Source organism: Thamnophis sirtalis, unplaced genomic scaffold, assembly GCF_051295495.1.
Source record: "Thamnophis sirtalis isolate CommonGarterSnake01/CBP01778 unplaced genomic scaffold, rThaSir2_p1.2 scaffold_3, whole genome shotgun sequence".
NCBI classification, from domain to species: domain Eukaryota; kingdom Metazoa; phylum Chordata; class Lepidosauria; order Squamata; family Natricidae; genus Thamnophis; species Thamnophis sirtalis.
The window spans coordinates 170657015-170680705 of record NW_028261383.1 but is presented as its reverse complement, the minus strand read 5'-3'; the positions used below and the strand labels follow the sequence as shown (position 1 = coordinate 170680705).

The following is a 23691-nucleotide window of genomic DNA, read 5'->3' as shown; positions in this document are numbered from 1 at the left end:
ACTCCCATAATTACTCATTCACAGTCATCAAGGACTTTGCCATTCTACGTCCCATTCACCTACCTTTAATGGGGATCAAATTACTATTTCCCTCCTCAGTTTTCCCTTTGTACTGAGAAGAATGAAATCATTCCCAGTTTTTTCCACACTGAATAAAAGAATGCTTTTCATTTCTGAAGTTTTACCCCTATTTATTAATTGTTTTTGTTCTGAGAACACTCCTTAATAAATACAATCCATTATTCATCAGGTTTAGAATGCATTCTAATAATATACATCAGTACAAAAGTGTTATCATTGGGAAAAAGGAGATGGAGTTTGAAAAGTCATGCATGTTTTATTATTTGTATTTATTTATTGAGGGAGAATATACAGCCATAGCAAACTGGAAAAAGTAGCAGTCATGTGAGCCATTTTGGGTTCCTTTTATTAAAAAAAGGCAGAACAAAGGAAAAAAACACTATAGTTTAGTTCTTCTGAGTTTTGAAAGTAATAGATAATTATTTTTGCAAGAACTTTTTGGTATGAGGTCTGATCAGAGTTTTTTGTTTCCCGTGAATTGCTTATAACCAGATCACCTAATAATAATTCAAATCCAAACAACACCTATCCAGCATTAACACCCCTCATAACAGAATAAAGAACAGGAAAGTGCAGGAATATGGATTTGGAATATGTATTTGGAATTTTGTCAGTAGATAACAGTAGACTGTTAGTATGCAGAAAGAAATGGCATCAGGAATTGCAGCACTCATGGAATGACATATACCAGTCTTCTTCGTGTGTATTGGAGCTTTGGTTTACAAAATTAGAAAATGTTGCTCTAGGTTGTGAATACAGTTGCAGCTAGCAGCTCGGGGTGTTGCTGAAGAAATGTGCAAAAGATTTTTTTGGGGGTGGGGGGTGGGGGGAGAGTTCTCTGTTACTGCTCAGCTGAATTGCTTCCTTTTTCTTTTCCCGTAGCGGCAATGTGTGGAATATGCCTTGAAGGCTCAACCCTTACAACGCTATATTCCAAAGAACAAATACCAGTACAAATTCTGGTATATGGTCAATTCCACTTGTTTTGAATACATCATGTTTGTACTGATCCTGCTGAACACTATTGCTTTGGCTGTACAGGTGAGAAGCATCATTTATAGTGCCACAAATAGCAATAGCAGTTAGACTTATATACCGCTTCATAGGGCTTTCAGCCCTCTCTAAGCGGTTTACAGAGTCAGCATATTGCCCCCACAGTCTGGGTCCTCATTTCACCCACCTCGGAAGGATGGAAGGCTGAGTCAACCTTGAGCCGGTGAGATTAGAACCGCTGAACTGCCGATAACAGTCAGCTGAAGTGGCCTGCAGTACTGCACCCTAACCACTGCGCCACCTCGGCTCTTAAATCAAAAGGCATTGCCCAGTTATTTCCTCTTTAAGGAAAAAAAAATAGAAATGGTGGGAATAGATAAGCGGGTTACAAATCTATCCTTATAAAATCTATGAACAAGGCAGGATAACCCATCGCTTTCTGGAATGAATTCATGTGTGGACCTTTAGAATAAAAATGGGATCCAAATGTGTACAGAAAAATGCAGTCATGCTATCACTACTGTAATAAGATATGAATAGAAATACTTATTTTCAGTAAGGTGAATAGACAAACGTAGTTCTAAAATAAATATGTAAAATTAATATTGGGGGCCTCGGTAGTGAATGTAATGAATTGGTAAACTATGAGAAAATTCACTCCAGGCCATATGAAGAAAGTGGAGATGCTGGAGGTGCCCCAGAAGTTGGGAATTCAGCTGCAGAGCAGCAAAATAGAGGACAAAGATAAGGCCATGGAATCATCTGCACAAACTTATGTGTGCCTGACTTTAGAAGAAAGAAAGAAAACTCTAAAGAACCTAGGAAAGATGATAATTTGAGTTCAGCATTCATTCTTATTATAAGGGGATTCTCGACAAATCCCACTTGAATCACAAGTTTTGCAAAACTCTCCTGTATTATTCATGCCTTATCTCTTCTTTCAGCACTATGAACAATCAGAGCCTTTTAATAACGTGATGGATCTGCTCAATATGGTGTTCACAGGCCTCTTCACTGTTGAAATGTTTCTGAAGATTATTGCCTTCAAACCCAAGGTTTGGGAGTTTTGCAAAAGTAAACACATACCATAAATCCAGAACCCTTTGATCAAGACCAGGTTATCACTATCATTGTGTTGAAGGATTTTCATTTAAGAGGCTTAAAAGATTACTTACCTCAATCGTCTGCATCATATATAACAATTTGTTGAGAGGAACTCCCGTTACAAGTTTTTTAATAGAGCTACCTTTGGAGGACCTCCTTGTTCCCGATGGTGCAGTGTTCAGTCCAAGAAAATGCTAACATTCCTTCCAGTATGCTCAGTTACTGCTGTAATGTGAGATTATTTGCCAGACTTTCAGGTTCTGGTAAATAGGTGGCTTTGCCGATCTCTAGAACCCTCCACTTTTAAACTTTGCGTGTAAAAATGCTTTTATTTGGTGCATATCATCTGTTGAAAGCAATGTCCTTCTGGGTTCAGCTCCAAGTGGGGAAGAAGACACTTGAGACATGGAGGCTGCTTGGAAAGATGGTTTATTGTTGGATAGGGCTTGAGCCCTGACCAGAAAAGGTGATCACATGTTTCAATGTTGGTGGAGAAGAAGAGAAGGGCTGAGGAAGGGGCTTGCTAGGCTTTTTTATACCCTGTTTAGTCCCACCTCTCTGTTTCCTGTTCCTGTGTAAGAAATGTATTCTGACTGGTTGTCAGACTCCCATGGTGCCATGCAGGGGGCTACTCTCTAGGCTGTGATGAGTTCTCAGTTGCCTTGTGGTCAGTTGAGTAATATCCCTTCCCCCTACAGCTGCAGTGAGGAGAAGTCTTTATTATGTAAAGTGGGCTAGCCTGGCTATCTTAATGGCCCATTAGCTGGGGATGGGCAGAAAGCTATAGGCAGCTATTCTGTCTTTTAAAACATGTTTCTTTTCACATCCAGAGAAATATTCTGCCTTTTCAATATTTCCTAGGATATTTCATTTTTCTGGGAGAGGGCTGGATGATAACTTCCCACACATCTTCAGGAATTCAGGATATCCTTCTAGATAGACATACATCTTTGCATTAAATTCTGAAGCATTCAGTATTGCAGCACAGGAGCCTTTTCCCAACGTAATTTTTTTATACTTTAAGATCACACTTTCAAGTAGAATAGGTGGTGGTGAAAAATGTGTCATTAATGCCTTTTGGTTTTTAGACCAAGCCATACCAACAACTCAGGTTGGTTAATAATGCTGAATAAGATATTGTGCCTGTGCCTTCCCCCACCTTTCAGTCTTGAACCCCAAAGGACAAAATTGAACTGTCCAGGTTTTGAATTTTGTTAAGATGATAAAAAAGCGTCTGGAAAGGGAGGGTTGTGTTTCCTCATTGCGTGCCCTTTCTGGTTTTTCTGCAACATGAATAATAATCTGAAGCAGGAGCACTACACATCTGAAAAATCTTAAGGAAGCAGAGGCTCTGCCCAAGATTGGGCTTCAGTTATTTTGATGTTATATAACCCAAAGTCTACCTTGAATTTTGCCCAAGGGAAAACAGAGGCCAAACGGTGCAGCCCCATGCTATTTTTGCTCAGTCAGATAAAAGAGGTGTGGGTGGGTGAGTGGATGTGACTGGCTCTTTCTGGAGGTTTTGTCTCTTGTTCTCTTGCAGCACTACTTTGTCGATGCCTGGAATACCTTTGATGCTCTGATTGTGGTTGGGAGTATCGTAGACATTGCTGTTACTGAATTCAACGTGAGTGATCCCCAGTACGATACCTGTCCCATAGGAGCTATCTGAGCAGGGTCCAAGTTCATTTGCAGAACAGCTGTCGAAAGAGGCAGAATATGTCATACTGTGTGTTTATTTGATTGATTGAATTTCGATTCTGGATAATGTACATGGTTCAGTGGTGGGTTTCAAAAAATTTTCGGACCTACTCTGTGGGCGTGGCCTCCTTTGTGGGAGTGGCTTGCCGGCCATGTGACCTGGTGGGAGTGGCTTGCCGGTCATGTGTTTTCTTTCTTTCTCTTTCTCTTTCTCTCTCTCTCTCTCTTTCCTTCCTTTTATCTCTCTGTCCCTTTTTCCTTTTTTTCTTTCATGTCTACTTTTTCTTTCTTTTTTCTTTTTTATTTCTTTATTTCTTCCTTTCTCTTTCTCTGTGTGTGTGTGTGTGTGTGTGTGTGTGTCAGTGGTGGGTTTCAAAATTTTTTGGAACCTACTCTGTGGGTGTGGCCTCCTTTGTGGGAGTGGCTTGCCGGCCATGTGACCTGGTGGGAGTGGCTTGTCGGTCATGTGTTTTCTTTCTTTCTCTTTCTCTTTCTCTCTCTCTCTTTCCTTCCTTTTATCTCTCTGTCCCTTTTTCCTTTTTTTCTTTCATGTCTACTTTTTCTTTCTTTTTTCTTTTTTATTTCTTTATTTCTTCCTTTCTCTTTCTCTTTCTGTGTGTGTGTGTGTGTGTCAGTGGTGGGTTTCAAATTTTTTTGGAACCTCTTCTGTAGGTGTGGCCTGCTTTCCAGGTCCACTGGTGGAACCTCTTCTAACCGGTTCGGCAGATTTGACGAACCGGTTCTACCGAACTGGTGCGGACTGGTAGGAACCCACCTCTGACACGGTTAAAAGATAAAGTAAACAATCAACATAGTTTATCCATTAAAAACAATGTAAAAACTGTAACGCAATAACGCAGTCTAAACTTATAATGCCCATTTGACAGGCTCCACCCTTCCATGGGATCCCCAGGCCTGATGGCAAAACCCAGTTTAGAGGGCCGTTCAGGAGTTGAAGAGTGTTGGGGCCAATCTCACTTCAGGAGGAATGGTGTTCCGAAGGGCGGGTGCCGTGGCAGAAAAGGCTCTCTCTCTCTAGGTCCCACCCAACAAAAGCTCCTTGGCTGATATAACTTGCCCCCACCTCTGCCAGGCCTGATGCCACTGCCTGGCAGTGGTGGAGGCAACTTGACTGCCAATGCCACTGCATTTTCCACCAGCTGAAGCTTCCAGATACTCTTCAAGAGCCGTGACCCGTCAAAACCGCGGTAGACAAAAGCGCGCTCGACGAAAGCGCGTACCTGACATCATCAGCAGCGCGACGAAAAAAATTAAAAATAAATTAAATTGAAATTAAAATTAAATTAAAGCAAGCCGATTCACATAAAGGTAAGGGTTAGGTTTAGGGTTAGGGTTAGGTTAAGGGTTAGGGTTAGGTTTAGGGTTATGTTAAGCGTTAGGGTTAGGTTTAGCGTTAGGTTAAGGGTTAGCGTTAGGTTTAGCGTTAGGTTAAGGGTTAGGTTTAGGGTTAGGTTTAGGGTTAGGTTAAGGGTTAGGGTTAGGTTTAGGGTTAGGTTTGGGGGGGTTAGGATAAGGTTTTCGCTTTAATTTTAAATTTACCGCTCACAGCGCGATGTTTTCGTCGCGCTGTGATGACGTCACGTACGCGCTTTCATCGAGCGCGCTTTTGTCTACCGCGGTTTTGTGGTGAAACCTTCAAGAGCAGCCCCATGTAGAATGCTTATTTTACCGAAAGGACCTGGTTTTTTCCCCCCACCTGACTATGTAATTCAAATATAGCTCCCTGCTTTTACAAAGGCTAAGAATTTGCTTTTGTTGTTTATTTGCTATATTATTTGTTAGATGGGTTAGCCTGCCTTTTCTCTAGGAGCTTAACAAAGCTTAACATGGGTCCCCTTTCCTTTTATTCTCCAAACAATCAACAGTTCTCTCTCAGTGCACAATCCTGTGATCAGCAAGAGAGAATGACTGGCACAACATGAGCCATTAGGTTTTCATAAGTGGGGAGCTAGAAATCACAAAACAAACCAAAGTCAACTTTCTCCAGAGTTTTGGCTTTGTGGTAGTTATTCATTATGCAGGAAATGAATACATTTTGGGAGACATATAATATGTTCTAAAGTTATTTTATTTTCTGAATTTCGTTGTCTTTTATTTGCTCATCTCCGGATTCTATCCTGCTATTTCTTTTTTTCCTCCATATATTGTCTGCATTGCTGCTTTCATGCACTAGATCAGTGTTTCTCAACCTTGGCAACTTGAAGATGTCTGGACTTCAACTCCCAGAATTCCCCAGCCAGCGAATGCTGGCTGGGGAATTCTGGGAGTTGAAGTCCAGACATCTTCAAGTTGCCAAGGTTGAGAAACACTGCACTAGATATTATGAGACACAAAACTGACTTGATCTTATGTACCTCTACCGTATCTTCAATCATGTGATTGCTTCCCTCCAACGGAAAGGGAGCTATAGTGTGAGAGTATTACCCCATGTATCAGAAAAGTTAGGCCATGTAATACAGAAGCAATGACTGTGACAAAATCCACAGTGGAGTCAAAGGGGCAGTGCGGTTAGAGTGCCAAATTACAAGAAGGAAGGCATAGGTTCAAATCCCCATCGATTCACAGAGTCGTTCTTATTTGCCTTATTTCAAGGGTTGCTGTGAGGATATAAAGAAAGTAAGGTGATAAAAAAAAATAACCGTATGCCAAAGATGTAGGCTAAAATAGTGGTCCTCAACTTTGACGGCGTGGCGAGGGTGGTGGTGGTGAGGAAGAACCAGACTGCACAAGGCACGGGATGGCGCATGCATGCGCAGGCCAGCCCACCACTCATGGAGCCTGGTTCCAAATAGACCATGGCTTGGTAGTGGGCCCCGCCCAGGGGTTGGAAACCCCTGGGCTAAAAGGAATGAAGCAGGCCAGTGATAAAGCATGGAAGTTTAAATGTTGATGTGATAATCCTCCCTATCATAGGGATTGTAAATTACTGTATAAAATAAATGTCTTTCAATTCAGGCAATAGCAATAGCAATAGCAGTAGACTTATATACCGCTTCATAGGCCTTTCAGGCCTCTCTAAGCGGTTTACAGAGAGTCAGCATATTGCCCCCAACAATCTGGGTCCTCATTTTACCCACCTCGGAAGGATGGAAGGCTGAGTCAACCCTGAGCCGGTGAGATTTGAACCGCTGACCTGCTGATCTAGCAGTAGCCTGCAGTGCTGCATTTAACCACTGCGCCACCAGGCAGACTTCAGTAAATGCTCTGTATCATTGTGTGTTGTAAATGCTGAAGAAATGTGGTGGAGGGCTTGGGAATGAATGCAAGATGTTGTTGGGCAAAGATAACCAAAAGAATAGCATGGGAGTATCATTTTGGTCTTGCCAACCATACATGCAATGGTATTGTTTTTTTAGGTTGGTCTTGAATAATGGCAATTTGGCTCCACTGGCACTTTTGCCCCCACTTATAGCTAAGTATTTCCTTTCATCTTTCTTGTTTCTGGGACCAGCAGGCTTTGCTACAGATGGAGGCAGGAACAAGGAAAGTGGCAAAGTTGCCTAGCAACTACACAGCTCTGTTCTATTAATCCTGGACCAGAGAAATGTCTGGATTAGGAACATAACAGGCAGCTGTGCAGGCAGGGGGAGTCATAGCTATAGACCCAATATATTGTGGCCTGCTCAGACTTTCCTGGAGGTAGACGCTGGTAGCCGAGGGAATGCAACTTACTTCTCACGTATTTGCAGATATACAAATGTGTTTGCCTGACAAAGTGCATGTGTTAACTATGATAACTAAATGGGAGCGTCATGTACAATGGCAAAGCCATTCATCTAAACTCCACGGTTCCACCACAAAACCGCGTTCGACTAAAGCGCGCTCGACGAAACCGCGTAGCTGACGTCATCACAGGGCGACAACAGCGCGGAGACAGAAGCACGCTGTAAACGCTAAACCTAAAATTAACCCCTAAACCTAATCCTAAACCTAACCCTAAACCTAACCCTTAACCTAACCCTAAACGTAACCCTAAACCTAACCCTTAACCTAACCCTAAACCTAATCCTAACCCTTAACCTAACCCTAAACCTAACCCTAACCCTTAACCTAACCCTAACCCTAATGCTAACCCTAAACCTAACCCTAAAGCTAACCCTAAACCTAACCCTTACCTTAACTTGAATCGGCTTGCTTTCAAAGCGCTATTTAAAGCGCCCTTCTTTCTCTGCGCTGGCTGTTGTCGCCCTGTTGATGACATCAGCGACGCGGTTTAATCGGGCGTGCTTTAGTCGAGCGCGGTTTTGTCGTGCCACGAAACTCCACTGTTGGAACAGAATACAGTAGAAGGTCATCGCTGTCATGGCTGCTGCCCCCAGTTGAAAGCTGATTACAGGGCTAGATGGACGCTGTGCAGATTCAGCAAGATGGTAGGATGGATTTAGTATGCTGACCTGTGTCCTAGGTATACATACGTTTCTATTACGGGGCTGCTTGTTCTAATCTAACCTCTCGCTGACCCCATTCCACTCGACTCCACAGAGCTCAGACGACAGTTCCCGTATCTCCATCACCTTCTTCCGCCTTTTTCGTGTCATGCGCCTGGTCAAGCTCCTCAGCAAAGGTGAGGGTATCCGTACCCTCCTCTGGACTTTCATCAAATCTTTCCAGGTCAGAAGGGGAATGATGAGAAAGCAACCATTGCCTTAAACCTAAGACTTAAAATTGCTGCATACTTTGTCCTAGCAGGGTAGGGAGGAAAAAAAAACATACTTGGGAAATGTGCTAACAGGAGCATTGAACACTGGTTTTGCGTCAAACCAGGAGGATAGCAATAGCAATAGCAGTTAGACTTATATACCGCTTCATAGGGCTTTCAGGGGAGCACAAGTTGAAAAGGCATCAAAGGAACTTTTCAAAAGATACATCTAAATAGTAGGAATGTAGTTGTGCTCCTTTCTCTACCCTGTTTCCCTGAAATAAGACCTCCCTGGATAATAAGCCCAATTGGGCTTTTGAACCCATAAGCCCTCCCCCCCAAAATAAGCCCTCCCTGAAAATATTGCAGCACAGCAGCAGCCATGCTTGCCTCCTCCTGCACCTCAAAAATAATAAGACCTCCCCCAAAATAAGGCCAAGCCCTTATTTCAAGGGTCAAAAGAAAATAAGATCCTGTCTTATTTTCGGGGAAACACGGTATAATGGTGATTCGGAGGGTGTAATCAGTGAGTTTACCAGCAATAGCAATAGCAGTTAGACTTATATACCGCTTCATAGGGTTTTCAGCCCTCTCTAAGCGGTTTACAGAGCCAGCATATCGCCCACCACAGTCTGGGTCCTCATTTTACCCACCTCGGAAGGATGGAAGGCTGAGTCAACCTTGAGCCAGTGAGATTTGAACCGCTGAACTGCAGATAACAGCTGAAGTGGCCTGCAGTACTGCACCCTAACCACTGCGCCACCTCGGCTCTGTTTAATCTGGCCCTGGCTGCAGGCTTAGTTCTCTAAATTCACTACTGCTTTTTTCTCCCCCCCCATCCAGGCTTTGCCATATGTAGCCCTCCTCATTGCCATGATTTTCTTTATCTATGCTGTCATTGGCATGCAGGTGAGCAGATCTTCCTTGCTGCATTTTTTTTCCCTTGCAAATGAATCTTTGCACAGATCCGAGTGACTTGTAGGCGTTTGCGGGGTGGGAGTTAGAACTCTGCACCTTTGTATGAGGCTCTTGTGTTATCAGAACTGAAAAGATTTTGATCCTTTCATTTGTGCAAGGCAACGATGTCCATGCAACAGATATTTGTATGCGCGTAGGTGTTCCAACCAGCCTAAGTACTACCTACATTTCTACAGTGTGCAGATTAAATGCATAATGTTCCCAAGAAACATTTACTGCCCCTCTATGGTTGGAGCCAGAAAATTAGCTCTTGCTGTATCCTAGAAGCATCAACCAGCTGCACTTCTAGCAACAGAGAGGGGGAGAGCCTTCTCTGTTGCAGCCCCAGCCCTCTGGAATGACCTCCCCGTCGAGATCCGGATCTTTACTACCCTCCCGGCCTTCCGCAAAGCCACCAAGTCCTGGCTGCTCCAGCAGGCCGGGGGGCTTGTGAAACATCCAGCCCCATGGAAATTGTGAATGTTGTGGTTTTTGTTTTTAAAGTGTCGTCTTTGTCCAGTTTTCCCCTTCCCTTGTCTATTGTGAGCCTCCCGGAGTCCTTCGGGAGTAGGCGGCATACAAGACAAATAAATACAATACAATACAATACAACATAGCAGAAGTCTAGTTTTTATTCTCTGTTCTTATAAAGGAGAAGACAGAATGCAAGGAAGGCTGAACTATGCGCCCCAGTTTTGCATTTTGAGTTTTTATTTGTTGTATCTTGTCATGACCCCTGAAATTGGATTCCTTGTCTTTCAGACCTTTGGCAAAATAGCTATGCAAGATGGTACAGCCATCAATCGCAACAATAATTTCCAGACCTTTCCACAAGCTGTGTTGCTGCTTTTCAGGTATCTCGCTTCCTCTCCTTCTCATGCTCCTTCTTAATTTGGGAGAAGATAAGCTCGTGCCCTTGTGACCTCTAGGCTGGAGTACTGCAATGTGCTCTACATGGGGCTGCCCTTGAGGAGTATTCGGCGACTTCAGCTAGTCCAGAACGCAGCCGCGCGAGCGATTGTGGGTGCACCTCGCTTCACCCACGTAACACCTATCCTCCGCGAGCTGCGCTGGCTACCTGTCGATCTCCAGATACGCTTCAAGGTGCTACTTGCCACCTATAAAGCCCTTCATGGTAGTGGATCTGGGTACTTGAGAGACCGCCTACTGCCGATCACCTCCACACAACCCATTAGATCTCATCGTTTAGGCCTCCTCCGAGTTCCATCCGCTGGCCAATGCCGACTGGCCACCTTGCGGAGGAGAGCCTTCTCGGTGGTAGCCCCGACCCAATGGAACGATCTCCCCGTGGAGCTTCGTACCCTCACCACCCTCCAGACCTTCCGCACAGCCCTTAGAATCTGGCTATCCCGTCAGGCCTGGGCTAAAGATTGTGACCCGCCCGAATGGTATGAATGTTGCGTTTTAATCATGTACTGTCTTATGTGTAAAAGTCTGTTTTCCCCCCTTCCTTTGGATTGTGAGCCGCCCTGAGTCCCCCCAGGGAAAAGGGCGGCATACAAATAAACACAAATACAAATACAAAAAATAAGCAAATGGCTTCTTTCTTACTCCCTTCTTTCCAAAGGGCTGACAGAATCTGGCCCGATTCACAAACTAAATTCTAATTCACAAAGTGTGGCTACACAGAATGTTAAGGTAGGGTAGGACAGGACAGGACAGAATAACAGAGTTGGAAGGGACCTTGGTGGTCTTCTAGTCCAGTGGTTCCCAAACTTGGCAACTTTAAGACTTGTGGACTTCAACTCCCAGAATTCTCCAGCCAGCTCTGCAGCTGGCTGGGAGTTGAAGTCCACAAGTCTTAAAGTTGCCAAGTTTGGGAACCACTGTTCTAGTCCAACCCTCTGCTTAGACAGAAAACCCTATACCATTTCAGACAAATGGATATCTAATCTCTTCTTAAAAATTTCCAGTGTTGGAGCATTCACGACGTCTGGAAACAAGCTGTTCCACTGATTAATTGTTCTAACTGTCAGAAGAACTCCCATCTGAGTGTTTGGCCCAATTCAGGTTTATAATAAATCAGAATTAAAAGCAGGATTTTGGTATTTGGAAGCAGGGATAGACAACATTTATCAAAGCATTACTTTGTCCCAACAGACTGGTTATTTCCCCTTTAATACCCCCAAAATAACAACAGTGTGGGGAGCACAAGTTGAAAAGGCACCAAAGGAACTTTTCAAAGATACATCTAAATAGTAGGAATGTAGTAGTGCTCCTTTTTCTACCCTGTTTCGCTGAAAAGAAGACCTCCCCGGATAATAAGCCCATTGGGCTTTTGAGCGCATAAGCCCTCCCCCCAAAATAAGCCCTCCCTGAAAATATTGCAGCACAGCAGCAGCCACGCTTGACTCCTCCTGCACCTCAAAAATAATAAGACCTCCCCGCAAATAAGGCCAAGCACTTATTTCAAGGGGTCAAAAGAAAATAAGATCCTGTCTTATTTTTGGGGAAACACAGTATAATGGTGATTCGGAGGGTGCAATCAGTGAGTTTACCAGCAATAGCAGTTAGACTTATATAGCGCTTCATAGGGCTTTCAGCCCTCTCTAAGCGGTTTACAGAGTCAGCATATCGCCCCCACAGTCTGGGTCCTCATTTCACCCACCTCGGAAGGATGGAAGGCTGAGTCAACCCTGAGCCGGTGAGATTAGAACCGCTGAACTGCAGCTGAAGTGGCCTGCAGTACTGCACCCTAACCACTGCGCCACCTCGGCTCTTACCAAAACATGCAGTGCTTCTGAGCATCACAGATGATTTCTAACAAGTCTTTTATTACATCTGTTGTATCTGTTTTCCTGTCTTTCCTCCTAAAATGTAATAAAAAATAGATTCCATCAATATTAGCTTGACTGCTCTAGATGGGCACATATATTGTCATGGAATGTACCCTTCCAGGCTGACTTCCAGTCCTCGGATTTTCTACTTGTCTCCTATCTTAGATCTAATAGTATTTGACTCTTTTTAGTCTTTTTTCCCCCCAGCATGCATCTCCTAAATTGTCCCCCAAAGAAATTTAAAGAGGGGGTTTTTTTGTCTGTTCGCTCCATACTTTTTTACCTTCTCTCTGTTCTGGCAGGATACATTCAGCCTTTTCCTCCCTCCTCCCCCCCATCTTGTCCTTCTAGGTGTGCCACAGGGGAAGCCTGGCAGGAGATCATGTTGGCCAGCTTGCCTGGCAAGCGCTGTGACCCCGAGTCTGATTATGAACCTGGGGAGGAATTCACTTGTGGTAGCAACTTTGCTATTGTCTATTTCATCAGCTTCTTCATGCTGTGTGCCTTCCTGGTGAGTTCCTGACATAAGAGTACCCTCTGCTCTTCCCATTTAGCAGCTGGATTCTAGATCCATCAACCCAGCCCTTCTTCTGCAGAGCCACGATCCATCTCATTATAACTACCCAACTAAAACGTTGGTTCCCGCCGTGCATGTCAGTTTTGATGCACCGGTTGTGCTGCCTGAAAATAGACCTAAGCTCAGAGAACATATGTGTCATCTTGAAGTTGTTTCTGCAATTGGAAGCAAATTAACAGCTGGGAGCCAGAGTGGGTGCCGCTTAGCTATCTCCATTCCTGCAGTTTATCTCTTTAAAATTGCTCTTCCCCCCCCCCCTCTGGCTGCTGTTTCATCTCCGTTGCACAGATCCTATAATGCGCTTCTCCTGTTTCTCTGCTTAGTCAGTAACAGCAGGAGTAACAGCACTGCTTCAGCCTCGGATGAGGCTCTTGCATTGTTACTAATGATACCAATGATCTGTGTGTGGCTTATCCCATTTCCATTCCCCATTGGTTCAGGCTCAATTGCTAAAACGAGGAGGATTGATGCTCAGGAACATTCTCTGACAAAAAGGCCTCCTCCGATCCCAAATGTGGGGCATACTATCCTTGTTGAAAAGAAAGGGCATTGTGGGCAAACGGTGTTCTCTTAACTAAATGTCTTTCAATCAAATGTAATACAATGTAATATAGCTCCCCTCATCCCCAGCCAAAGGGGAGGCAAATTACAGTCCAAAATACTGAGAGACGTCCTACCGATGACACAGAGGTGGGTCCCTACCAGTTCGCACCAGTTCGGTAGAACCGGTTCGTCAAATCTACCGAACCGGTTAGAAGAGGTTCCACCAGTGGACCCGGAAAGCAGGCCACACCTACAGAGGAGGTTCCACAAAATTTTGAAACCCACCACTCACACACACACACACACACACACACACACACACACACACAGACTCACAGAGAGAGAGAAAGAGAAAGAAAGGAAGAAAGAAAGAAAGAAAGAAAGAAAAAGGAAAAAAGAAAGAAAAAGTGAGAGAGAGATGAAAGAAAAAAGGAAAAAGGGACAGAGAGACAAAAGGAAGGAAAGAGAGAGAGAGAGAGAGAGAGAGAGAGAGAGAGAGAGAACACATGGCTGGCAAGCCACTCCCACCAGGTCACATGGCCGGCAAGCCACTCCCACAAAGGAGGCCACACCCACAGAGTAGGTTCAAAAAAATTTTGAAACCCACCACTGACACACACACACAGACACACACACAGACTCACACAGAGAGAGAAAGAGAAAGAAAGGAAGAAAGAAAGAAAAAAGAAAGAAAAAGTGAGAGAGAGATGAAAGAAAAAAAGGAAAAAGGGACAGAGAGACAAAAGGAAGGAAACAGAGAGAGAGAGAGAGAGAGAGAGAGAGAGAGAGAGAGAGAACACATGGCTGGCAAGCCACTCCCAACAGGTCACATGGCCGGCAAGCCACTCCCACAAAGGAGGCCACACCCACAGAGTAGGTTCCAAAAATTTTTGAAACCCACCACTGCGATAACAGCACACTTTCTGTTGTGTTGTTGAATATATTCCAAGCCCAAATCAAAGCAGTGACCCTTAGAAAGACCTGCTGACTCTTACTAAGGCGCTCTGGCGCATCAATTCCTTTTCTTCAACTTGAGTAGTTTTATGGACACTTGCTGAGCCCAACAGGACTTATTTCTAAATAACCTTCACAGGATCAAGCTGCTTGCTTCTGATTTTTTTTTGCTCTCCTCATTTTAATCTATTAGATCATTAACCTCTTCGTTGCTGTCATCATGGACAATTTTGACTATCTCACTCGGGACTGGTCCATTCTGGGTCCCCACCATCTCGATGAGTTCAAGAGGATCTGGTCGGAATACGATCCAGCTGCCAAGTAGGAAACTTAATTCCATTTATTGAAATAGTTTCAGTAAGTGCTTTTGGAAATAGTAGCAATATCTTCCAGAATTTTCCATCACGGACAATAAGGAGAAATCTTTTAACTTCTCTTCAGCTGCACAATTTCTAGTGTTCTACTGTTACCAGAGACAATAGAAGAATATTACTTTTTTTCCCGATAGCTTTGATGCATACCACAAAAGGCATTGTAGATTATATATTGAGTTAATATTTTGAAAGTGAAATATAAATGGTAGTTCTGCCTGAGGAACTGGTACTATCGTTTCTAGATCATGATTTTACTATTTAAGGGTCTTTCCTACTACTGCAATGCGCTCTACATGGGGCAGCCCTTGAAGACTATTCAGAGACTTCAACTCGTCCAGAATGCAGCCGCGCGAGCGATTGTGGGTGCACCTCGGTACACCCACGTTACACCTATCCTCCGCGAGCTGCACTGGTTACCGATCAGTCTCCGGATACGCTTCAAGGTGCTAGTCGTAACTTATAAAGCCCTTCATGGTATTGGATCTGGGTACTTGAGAGACCCCCTGCTGCCAATTACCTCCCAAAGACCCATTAGATCTCACAGAGCAGGCCTCCTCCGGGTTCCGTCTACTAGCCAATGCCACCTGGCTACTACCCGGGGGAGGGCCTTCTCTGTGGCAGCTCCGGCCCTCTGGAACGAACTCCCCGCAGGGATCCGGACCCTCACCTCTCTCCAGGCCTTCCGAAAAGCTGTCAAAACCTGGCTTTGCCGGCAGGCCTGGGGGTGATGAGTTCCCCTCCCCTCTCAACTGTGTGGTTGCGTGATTCTTGTTTATTTTAATTATCTGTAGTCTGTTCTATGTTCCCCTTTTCCCCTTTTTGAATTGTTCGCCGCCCTGAGTCCTTCCCGGAGAAGGGCGGCATACAAATAATAAAATTCAATTCAATTCAATTTCCTCAGTGCTGAGTTAGACGACCCTCCATCCATCTGGAAATGGCACAGGCCTATAATTGTGACATTGAATATCCCAGTTGCTGACTCTCTCCTGCCTCTATTTGTTGCAAGACAGTCAATTTCTCTTCAGGATGCTGAGTGACAAAACCTAACAGATTTTACACACCCTGAGGATTTTCTTTGGATGGTTTCTAACTAAGGAAAGAAATGTCACTTAACAGCCGAGGATGATTAAGTCTGTTTCCCTCATGGATTTCAGATAAAATAATAGCAACATCATTGGGACAACTCAAAGTGTGTTTTCCTAGTAGTGGCACTGTCTATTTCCTACATCTTTCTGATTTAAAATGTTCTTTGAAATGTGTTTCGTATCATTATTACTTTCTACGCTGCTCTTTGATAAACATTTGAATTAATAGGCCTCTGGTTTAAATCTATACTTTTTAAACTGTGTTCCTTTATAATGCTTGGCTATTTGTGTGCTTAATACATGTGAAAATGTAATTTATGTTCATGCAGATTAATTTAGAATACCTGCAGCCTATAATGAGAGATGACAGGTGTGTTTCACATTTTCCCATTCACCATGGGAACTGGAGGTGATGAGAATATTTCATCAAAACTAAAGGACATCAGGTAGAGGAAGGCTTAATTAAATAAATGTTGCTCTTTCAGAGGTTACATCAAACATCTGGATGTGGTGACCCTATTGCGCCGGATACAGCCACCTCTGGGTTTTGGGAAGTTGTGTCCCCACCGCGTAGCCTGCAAAGTAAGTCAAACAAAATCAGATTCATCTGGACTATAGTGACCACTAACAGAAGATTACAGGGATTCTTGATTTAATTTATCTTTTAGAGGCTGGTGGCCATGAACATGCCATTGAACTCAGATGGAACTGTCACTTTCAATGCCACCCTCTTTGCTCTGGTGCGTACATCACTAAAGATCAAGACAGAAGGTAAAGCACTAATTTAATGCAGAGAAGTATTTTGTACATGAAGAGAGTTCCTTTTTTTCAGGCTTCTAGTTAAGCTTCCACAAACCTTTTCCCTGTTCTCAACTGCTCCTCCTATGTCCTACCTACCCTAATCCCACAGACTCCTCCCTTCTCTCCACTTTTTTTCTCCTGCTTTTGTTTTGTGGAATAGTGGGAAAAAAATTAGATAAGTCTGTGCTACCATAAAATAATGCAGTTGTTTTAGAATCATATGTTCTAAGCAGTGGTGGGTTTCAAAAATTGTTCGAACCTACTCTGTGGGTGTGGCCTCCTTTGTGGGAGTGGCTTGCCACCCATGTGACCGGATGGGAGTGGCTTGCCACCCATGTGACCGGATATGAAGATGCTGATGACACTTGTCAGAACCACCTTAAATCACCTCACACACAGCACTGGCATGCATAAGAATATGATGTAAACTTGTTTTTTAAAAGGCATCTTTGGTTTGCGTTAAAACAACGTCAACACACGCAATGTTCTGATTGCACCACAAACGCAGTAGTCATCCTTACCTTTCACAGAGGCACTGAGTTTTATAAATATGAGCTTGATAGTGTAGAATAATCATATCCAAGGACCAGTGGTGGGTTTCAAAAATTTTTGGAACCTCTTCCGTAGGTGTGGCCTGCTTTCCGGGTCCACAGGTGGAACCTCTTCTAACCGGTTCGGTAGATTTGACGAACTGGTTCTACCGAATAGGTGCAAACTGGTAGGAACCCACCTCTGGTTCTAAGGCTGTCCTAATATGCTGTTCTCAAGAGCCGATCTTCCTGTTTTATTACAACAGATGACAATGACAGTGATGCTTTCCCCAGGCTTCGTGCCTGCCATTTAAATTGGTTTTCTCCAGATGTGTTGGACTACGGGAATACAGCTGTAGTTATAAGGCTGGGAAGACATCTGTAGATCACATATCTAAACCAGAAATGTTTTTCTTCCCCATTTTCTTTTCTTCCCTAATCCATTTCACCTCCATCTGACTGTATTCCCACTATTCGTTTTTCTTAGTTCCAAACTTCTTGGGGTAGTTTTGGATAACTTAGTAGAGGAATCAGGAATAAAATCTTATTCTCCTCTTCTCTTATAGGAGACCTGGATATGGCCAATAGGGAACTCCGTTCTGTCATCAAAAAGATCTGGAAACGGACTAAGCCCAAATTACTGGATGAGGTGTTACCTGTTGCAGAAGGTCAGTGTTCCTTTGTCCTTTCTCTTAAATATAATCTCTTATCAAGTCTCCAGAAAGTCAAGAGGGGAGGGAAGATTAAACATTAGGTTAGCTTAATGGGCCACTTAAATATTCACAGAAATTGAACAGCTGTTAAGGCTTGTTTGGTAAGGGAAAAAAAAAGAGAACCAGGTCATCCCCTGAAGAGGAGAATATGTAAACACAACAACGGATAGAGTGGATGGAGGGAGGAGTAGAAGGAAAGATAGGAAGGAGAGGAGAAAGGAGAGGAATAGGAGAAAGGGAAAGGCAGAGGAAGAATGGGAGGGAATATAAGAGTAGGAAAGAGGGGAGGAATGGGAAGAAGAGGGGAAGGGTAAAGGGGAGGAAGGGGAAGGAGAGAAGGGAAAGGAGAGGAGGAAGGAAGGAAGGAGGGAAGGAAGGAGGGAAGGAAGGAGAGAAGGAGAGAAGAAAGGAGGGAAGGAAGGAGGGAATGTAGGAGAGAAGGAAGGGGGGAAGAGGAAAGGAAGGGGGAAAGGAAGGAGAGAAGGAGAAAAGAAAGGGAAGGAAGGAAGGAGGGAAGGAGAGAAGGAGGGAAGGGGAAGGAGGGAGGGAAGGAAGGGGAGTAGGAGAGAAGAAACGAGGGAAGGAAAGAGGGAGGAGGGAAGAAGAAGTAGGACCGTTGTAAGATAAGATGGATCTATGGGATGTTAAAAAAGCAATCTTCAAGTATATTGTCAACAGTAGGAAAAATTGTTATAAATACATATTATTAATAACAGTTATAAGATCATATACTTGTGAATGTATATATGAAATTGATAAAAAATAAATAAATAAATACAAAAAAAATCTTCCACTGGCAGGGGAGGAGATAACTGTAGGAAAGTTTTATGCCACATTCCTGATTCAAGATTATTTCCGTAAATTCCGTAAGCGGAAAGAAAAGGGACTGCTTGGACCAGATGGATCCCCAAGCAAATCCTCCGCCTTGCAGGTAACCCTACCACTTTTAAGACGGATCCCTTAAATCAGGGGTCTCCAACCTTGGCGACTTTAAGACTTGTGGACTTCAACTCTCAGAATTCCTCAGCCGGTTTTGCCAAGATTGGAGACCCCCTCCCTTAAATGGTCAGATGAGGAGGCCCTGAAACACAGATAGTTGATCTTTTTGTTTTGGGACCTCCCCCCCATTAAGGCTGGACTGAGCTGCTTACAAGATCTAGGGCCTGAGATCCGCAGAGCAATGTCCTGTGACCTGGAAGGAAAAGAGGAGGAGGAAGAGGAGGAGGAAGAAGTTGAGGAGAAAATCATTGAGGAAGAGACAGCCATTTACAAGGTAAAGCCTTTGTTCCAGTCGGATTTAAGGAAGCAAATTTGTAAGTTGTGAAAAGGTTAGAAGGTTGAAAGCACTTTATTGATTTTTCTTCTGATGAAAGAAATGTCCTTCTGGGTTCGGCTCCAAGTGGGGAAAAAGACACTGGAGACATGGAGGCTGCTTGGAAAGATGGTTTATTGGTGGACAGGACCACATGGCTTGAGCCCTGGACAGAAAAGGTGATCACATGCTTCAATGTTGGTGGAGAAGAAGAGAAGGCCCGAGGGAGGGGCTTGCTAGGCTTTTTATAACCGGTCACACCTCTCTGTTTCCTGTTCCTGTGTATTCTGATTGGTTGTCAGACTCGCATGGGGCCATGCAGGGGCAACTCTCTAGGCTGCGTTTTGAATCCAGGTTTGGTTGAGTTCTCAGATGCCATGTGGTCAGTTGGGGCCAATATTATCATGCTTTAATCCCATTCCCCCTGGAGCTGAAGTGGAGAAGCCTTTATTATGTAAAGTGGACTAGCTTGGCCTTCTTAATGGCCCATTGACAAAGTGGGGATGGGCAGGAAGCTACAGGCAGCTATTCTGTCTTTTAAAACCTGTTTCTTCCTTTTCACATCCAGAGAAATATTCTGCCTTTTCAATATTTCCTAGGATATTTCATTTTTCTGGGAGAGGGCTGGGTGATAAACTTCCTACACTTCAAAGAAAAAAAAAGAAAATAGATTAGGAAGAATGCTGGGTTGGAACCCTTTCGGACGCATTAGGTTTTTTAAAAATTTATTTACAGGAGATAACGTATTTTTGCAAGGAGGAATTTTCACTGATGTGAGCTCTGTTCTCTGAAATGAGAAAACGGTTTTTTGCCAGTTTAATAAGAATGAGGTCTCCATTGTGTGGATGGCTGTTATCAATCTAGAACAAGGCTACTGTTTATTGGAACCTTCTTTGGAGTAAAGTTAGCTCCATATTCATAGTAAAACCTATGCTTTGCTATGTTTGACATAGTGGCTAAAAGTGCTAGGGAATCATGAGTTTTCATGTCCCTTAGACATGAAAACTGGCTGGGTGATCCTGAGACTGGAAGTCTCTGTCAACGCAATCCATCTCTCATAGTTTATTATTGTAAAAAAAAAAATAGCATTTCTATAAAAAGAAGGCAGGATATAAAGCTAATAAATAATAAAATATTACGTTTGGGAAAGAGTTTTGTTGGAACTGGGGTTTAAAAAATGCTTAATTTTCTTCTCTGGTTGAGGTAAGTTTGCAAGTTTGCAAGTTTAATAACATTTATATGCCGCCCAATCCCGTAGGACTCCGGGCGGCTTACAGTACAGAAAATAAATCAAAAATAAAATGCAGGGAAAGAAAAGATAGATTTAAAAACAGCACACCATACACTCCGTTCTAAATGGGGCTGGACCGTATTTTGGGGTCAACAGCCCCGGGCCTGCCGGAACAGCCAGGTTTTAGTGGCTTTCCGGAAGGCCGAGAGAGTGGGAAGGGTCCGGATCTCTGCGGGTAGATCGTTCCACCGGACCAGGGCAGCTACAGAGAAAGACCTCCCCTGAGTAGTCGCCAACCGGCATTGCCCGGTCGACGGTACCCGAAGGAGGCCCAGCCTGTGAGATCTTATGGGTCGTTGGGAGGTATGTGGCAGGAGGCGGCCCCGCAGATATCCAGGTCCCAAGCCATGTAGGGCTTTAAAGATAATAACCAGCACCTTGAAGCGCGTTCGGAGACCGATGGGAAGCCAGTGCAGCTCGCGGAGGATAGGTGTAACATGGGTGTATATAGGTACACCCGATATCGCTCGCGCGGCCGCATTCTGGACCAATTGTAGTCTCCGAACACTCTTCAGGGGCAGCCCCAAGTAAAGCGCGTTACAGTAATCAAGCCTAGAGTAGCCCAGCTTTTTACTGAATCATACAGCTTGTTTTTGCACAGCTTCCCATGGTGCACCTCTAACGTGGGGACTACAAGTTCTGATAAGTTGAGAATGATTGCCAAGTGTACCACAAAACCCACTCAAGAGCATGGGATCCCCGGAGTGTTAACGGAGCACTTAACTCCAAGCACTAGTTGCTCATTGATTTTCCTTTGGCTGTGATTTGGTCCGATATCGTTATTTAAGTTAAGACAGGGTTTCAAGATGGAAATAACATGAATAGATTCTAAAAGATGAATTGTTTTGAAAGTCAACTCCTAGTGCCCCTCCAGCTAATTGCAAATGAGATAATTCAGCTAGCCAGTTCTGTTCTTCCACACCTACTCTTCCGTGCTGAAATTGGAAAAGGTTGCTACTAGGTTTCTAGGAGAGCAGATGCACGTACAATATGGTGTTATGAACTGCCGAAGAGAAGAGAATTTGAGATTTTTGGAGAAAGGGAGTGAGAATTCTGCCTGCAGACTTAGAATGTGTTTCTAGCTTGACAGGGCTAGAAAGTCAGAGAGCCGTCTTTTTTTCTCGCAGGTTTGGAGATAAAGAATATACAAGCAATTAATTTTCTGCGAGTGAGCAAAATTAACATTTACTTCCGATTATTCCAAGGGTGTCTGCAAGGGGGGTGGGGGGGAAGGGGGTTAAAAAAGTCAAAATGATGGCCACAACCTTGCATGTAAAAAGTGTTTGTGTCAGGTGCTGCTTCATTTAATAATCAGGAAAGAAACCACTCAACTCCATTTGTTAGAAATTAAGTGTACTTTTACTAATTACAAACGAATAGTAGCAAAGCTAAGCTGAATCTGGTTAATTAGGCGCGAAAGCAAAGAATATCATGCATAGGTCAATCCCCTCCCCTTGGCACCCCAGTCCATAGTCCAATTATTGTAGATTGTAGATTTATTTATTTATAGGCCGCCCTTTTCCCTGAGGGGACTCAGGGCGGCTTACAATCAAAAAAGGAAGGGGAGTGTAGGACAATACCAAAAAGAAATGTGCACAAAGTAAATTAGACAATAAAACTCAACATTCACTCAGCATTCGGGAGGGGCGAAAATAAGATTATCCCCAGGCCTGACGGGCTAGCCAGTTCTTGAGGGCTGTGCGGAAGGCCTGGACGGTGGTGAGGGTACGAATCTCCACGGGGAGATTGTTCCATAGTGTCGGAGCCGCAACAGAAAAGGCTCTCCTCCGAGTAGTCGCCAGTCGGCACTGACTGGCAGATGGAATACGGAGGAGGCCAACTCTATGCGATCTGATGGGACGCAGGGAGGTAATTGGCAGAAGGCGGTCTCTCAAATAGCCAGATCCACTACCATGGAGCGCTTTATAGGTGGTGAGTAGGACCTTGAAGTGCACCCGGAGATCAACAGGTAGCCAGTGCAGCTCACGGAGGATCGGTGTTATGTGGGCGAACCGTGGTGTGCCCACGATCACTCGCGCGGCCGCATTCTGGACTAGCTGAAGTCTTCGGATGCTCTTCAAGGGCAGCCCCATGTAGAGCACATTACAGTATTCCAGCCTAGAGATCACAAGGGCTCGAGTGACTGTTGTGAGGGCCTCCCGATTCAGGTAGGGCCGCAACTGGCGCACCAGGCGAACCTGGGCAAATGCCCCCCTGGTCACAGCTGAGAGATGGTGGTCAAAAGTTAGCTGTGAATCCAGGAGGACTCCCAAGTTGCGGGCCCTTTCTGAGGGGTATAAATTTTGTCCCCCCAGCCTGAGTGATGGTATGTTGGTCAAATTTTTGGGAGGGAAACACAACAGCCACTCGGTCTTGTCTGGGTTGAGTATCAGCTTGTTTGCTCTCATCCAGAGAATTATAATTCACTCAACTGTCAGATGGGAGCAGGGGTGGGTTTCAACCGGTTCGCGGCGGTCCCCGCGAACCGGTTTGTCGGCGAACCCGGAAGTAAGTAACTTCCGGGAACGGCGAAGGGCCCACCCGCCCGCCCGCGCTCCTTACCCGGTTTTGACGAGTTCTGCGCTTCCACGCATGCGCAGGACGCATACAGTGCCTGCGCGATCCTCCAGGGGCAGCTGGAGCATCGCACAGATGCTAGTACGCATGCGTGCGCTGCACGCGTGCACAAGGATGCCGCCGGCCCTGTTCCAACCAAACCGGTTGGAACGGGGCGAGAAACCCACCCCTGGATGGGAGATATATTCAAAAAGCATCATCAGGGTGGAATGCTGGACAGTTAACCTTGGCGGGAAACTCCCTTCCTCCACATGCGCAATGAGATGGTCAGGACAGCGTCTAGAATCTTCCTCCAGCACATAATGATTCCCCCCCCCCAAATACCATGCCCCCCCTCCCCGTTTCAATGGCAGCCGAAGCAGCAGCAAAGCAGAGGCTGACAGTTTGATTGTATGATTGTGGCTGCCATCTATACTTTTTTGAGCCCCTCCCTGTGGACACCCATTATTCATTCTCTTTTCCATGACTGCATTGTTTCATATTCAGTTTCTGAGTGCTGAGCCTGGGCATTACAATTTCTTATCCAACTTCAAACCCTAAAATATTGGATTATCATCAAATTGTGGAATTGGAAGAGGCTACGTGGACTTTTAAACAATCCCTCTGCAATTTGCATTAGACCTGATTAAACTAGCCTCAA

At 44.5% G+C, this 23691-nt stretch overlaps 1 protein-coding gene across 1 annotated transcript in view; it reads left to right on the top strand.

Moving 5' to 3' along the window:
* Positions 1 to 23691, top strand: part of CACNA1F (calcium voltage-gated channel subunit alpha1 F) — an 89779-nt gene that overhangs the window by 49441 nt on the left and 16647 nt on the right. The window contains exons 29-41 of the mRNA XM_087708285.1: positions 964 to 1122; positions 2019 to 2129; positions 3722 to 3805; positions 8383 to 8511; positions 9383 to 9448; positions 10259 to 10350; positions 12646 to 12805; positions 14562 to 14689; positions 16313 to 16409; positions 16496 to 16598; positions 17725 to 17826; positions 18672 to 18802; positions 19004 to 19144. Coding sequence (XP_087564411.1) covers positions 964 to 1122; positions 2019 to 2129; positions 3722 to 3805; positions 8383 to 8511; positions 9383 to 9448; positions 10259 to 10350; positions 12646 to 12805; positions 14562 to 14689; positions 16313 to 16409; positions 16496 to 16598; positions 17725 to 17826; positions 18672 to 18802; positions 19004 to 19144 — 1503 coding nt within the window. The remainder of the gene's footprint in view (positions 1 to 963; positions 1123 to 2018; positions 2130 to 3721; positions 3806 to 8382; positions 8512 to 9382; positions 9449 to 10258; positions 10351 to 12645; positions 12806 to 14561; positions 14690 to 16312; positions 16410 to 16495; positions 16599 to 17724; positions 17827 to 18671; positions 18803 to 19003; positions 19145 to 23691) is intronic.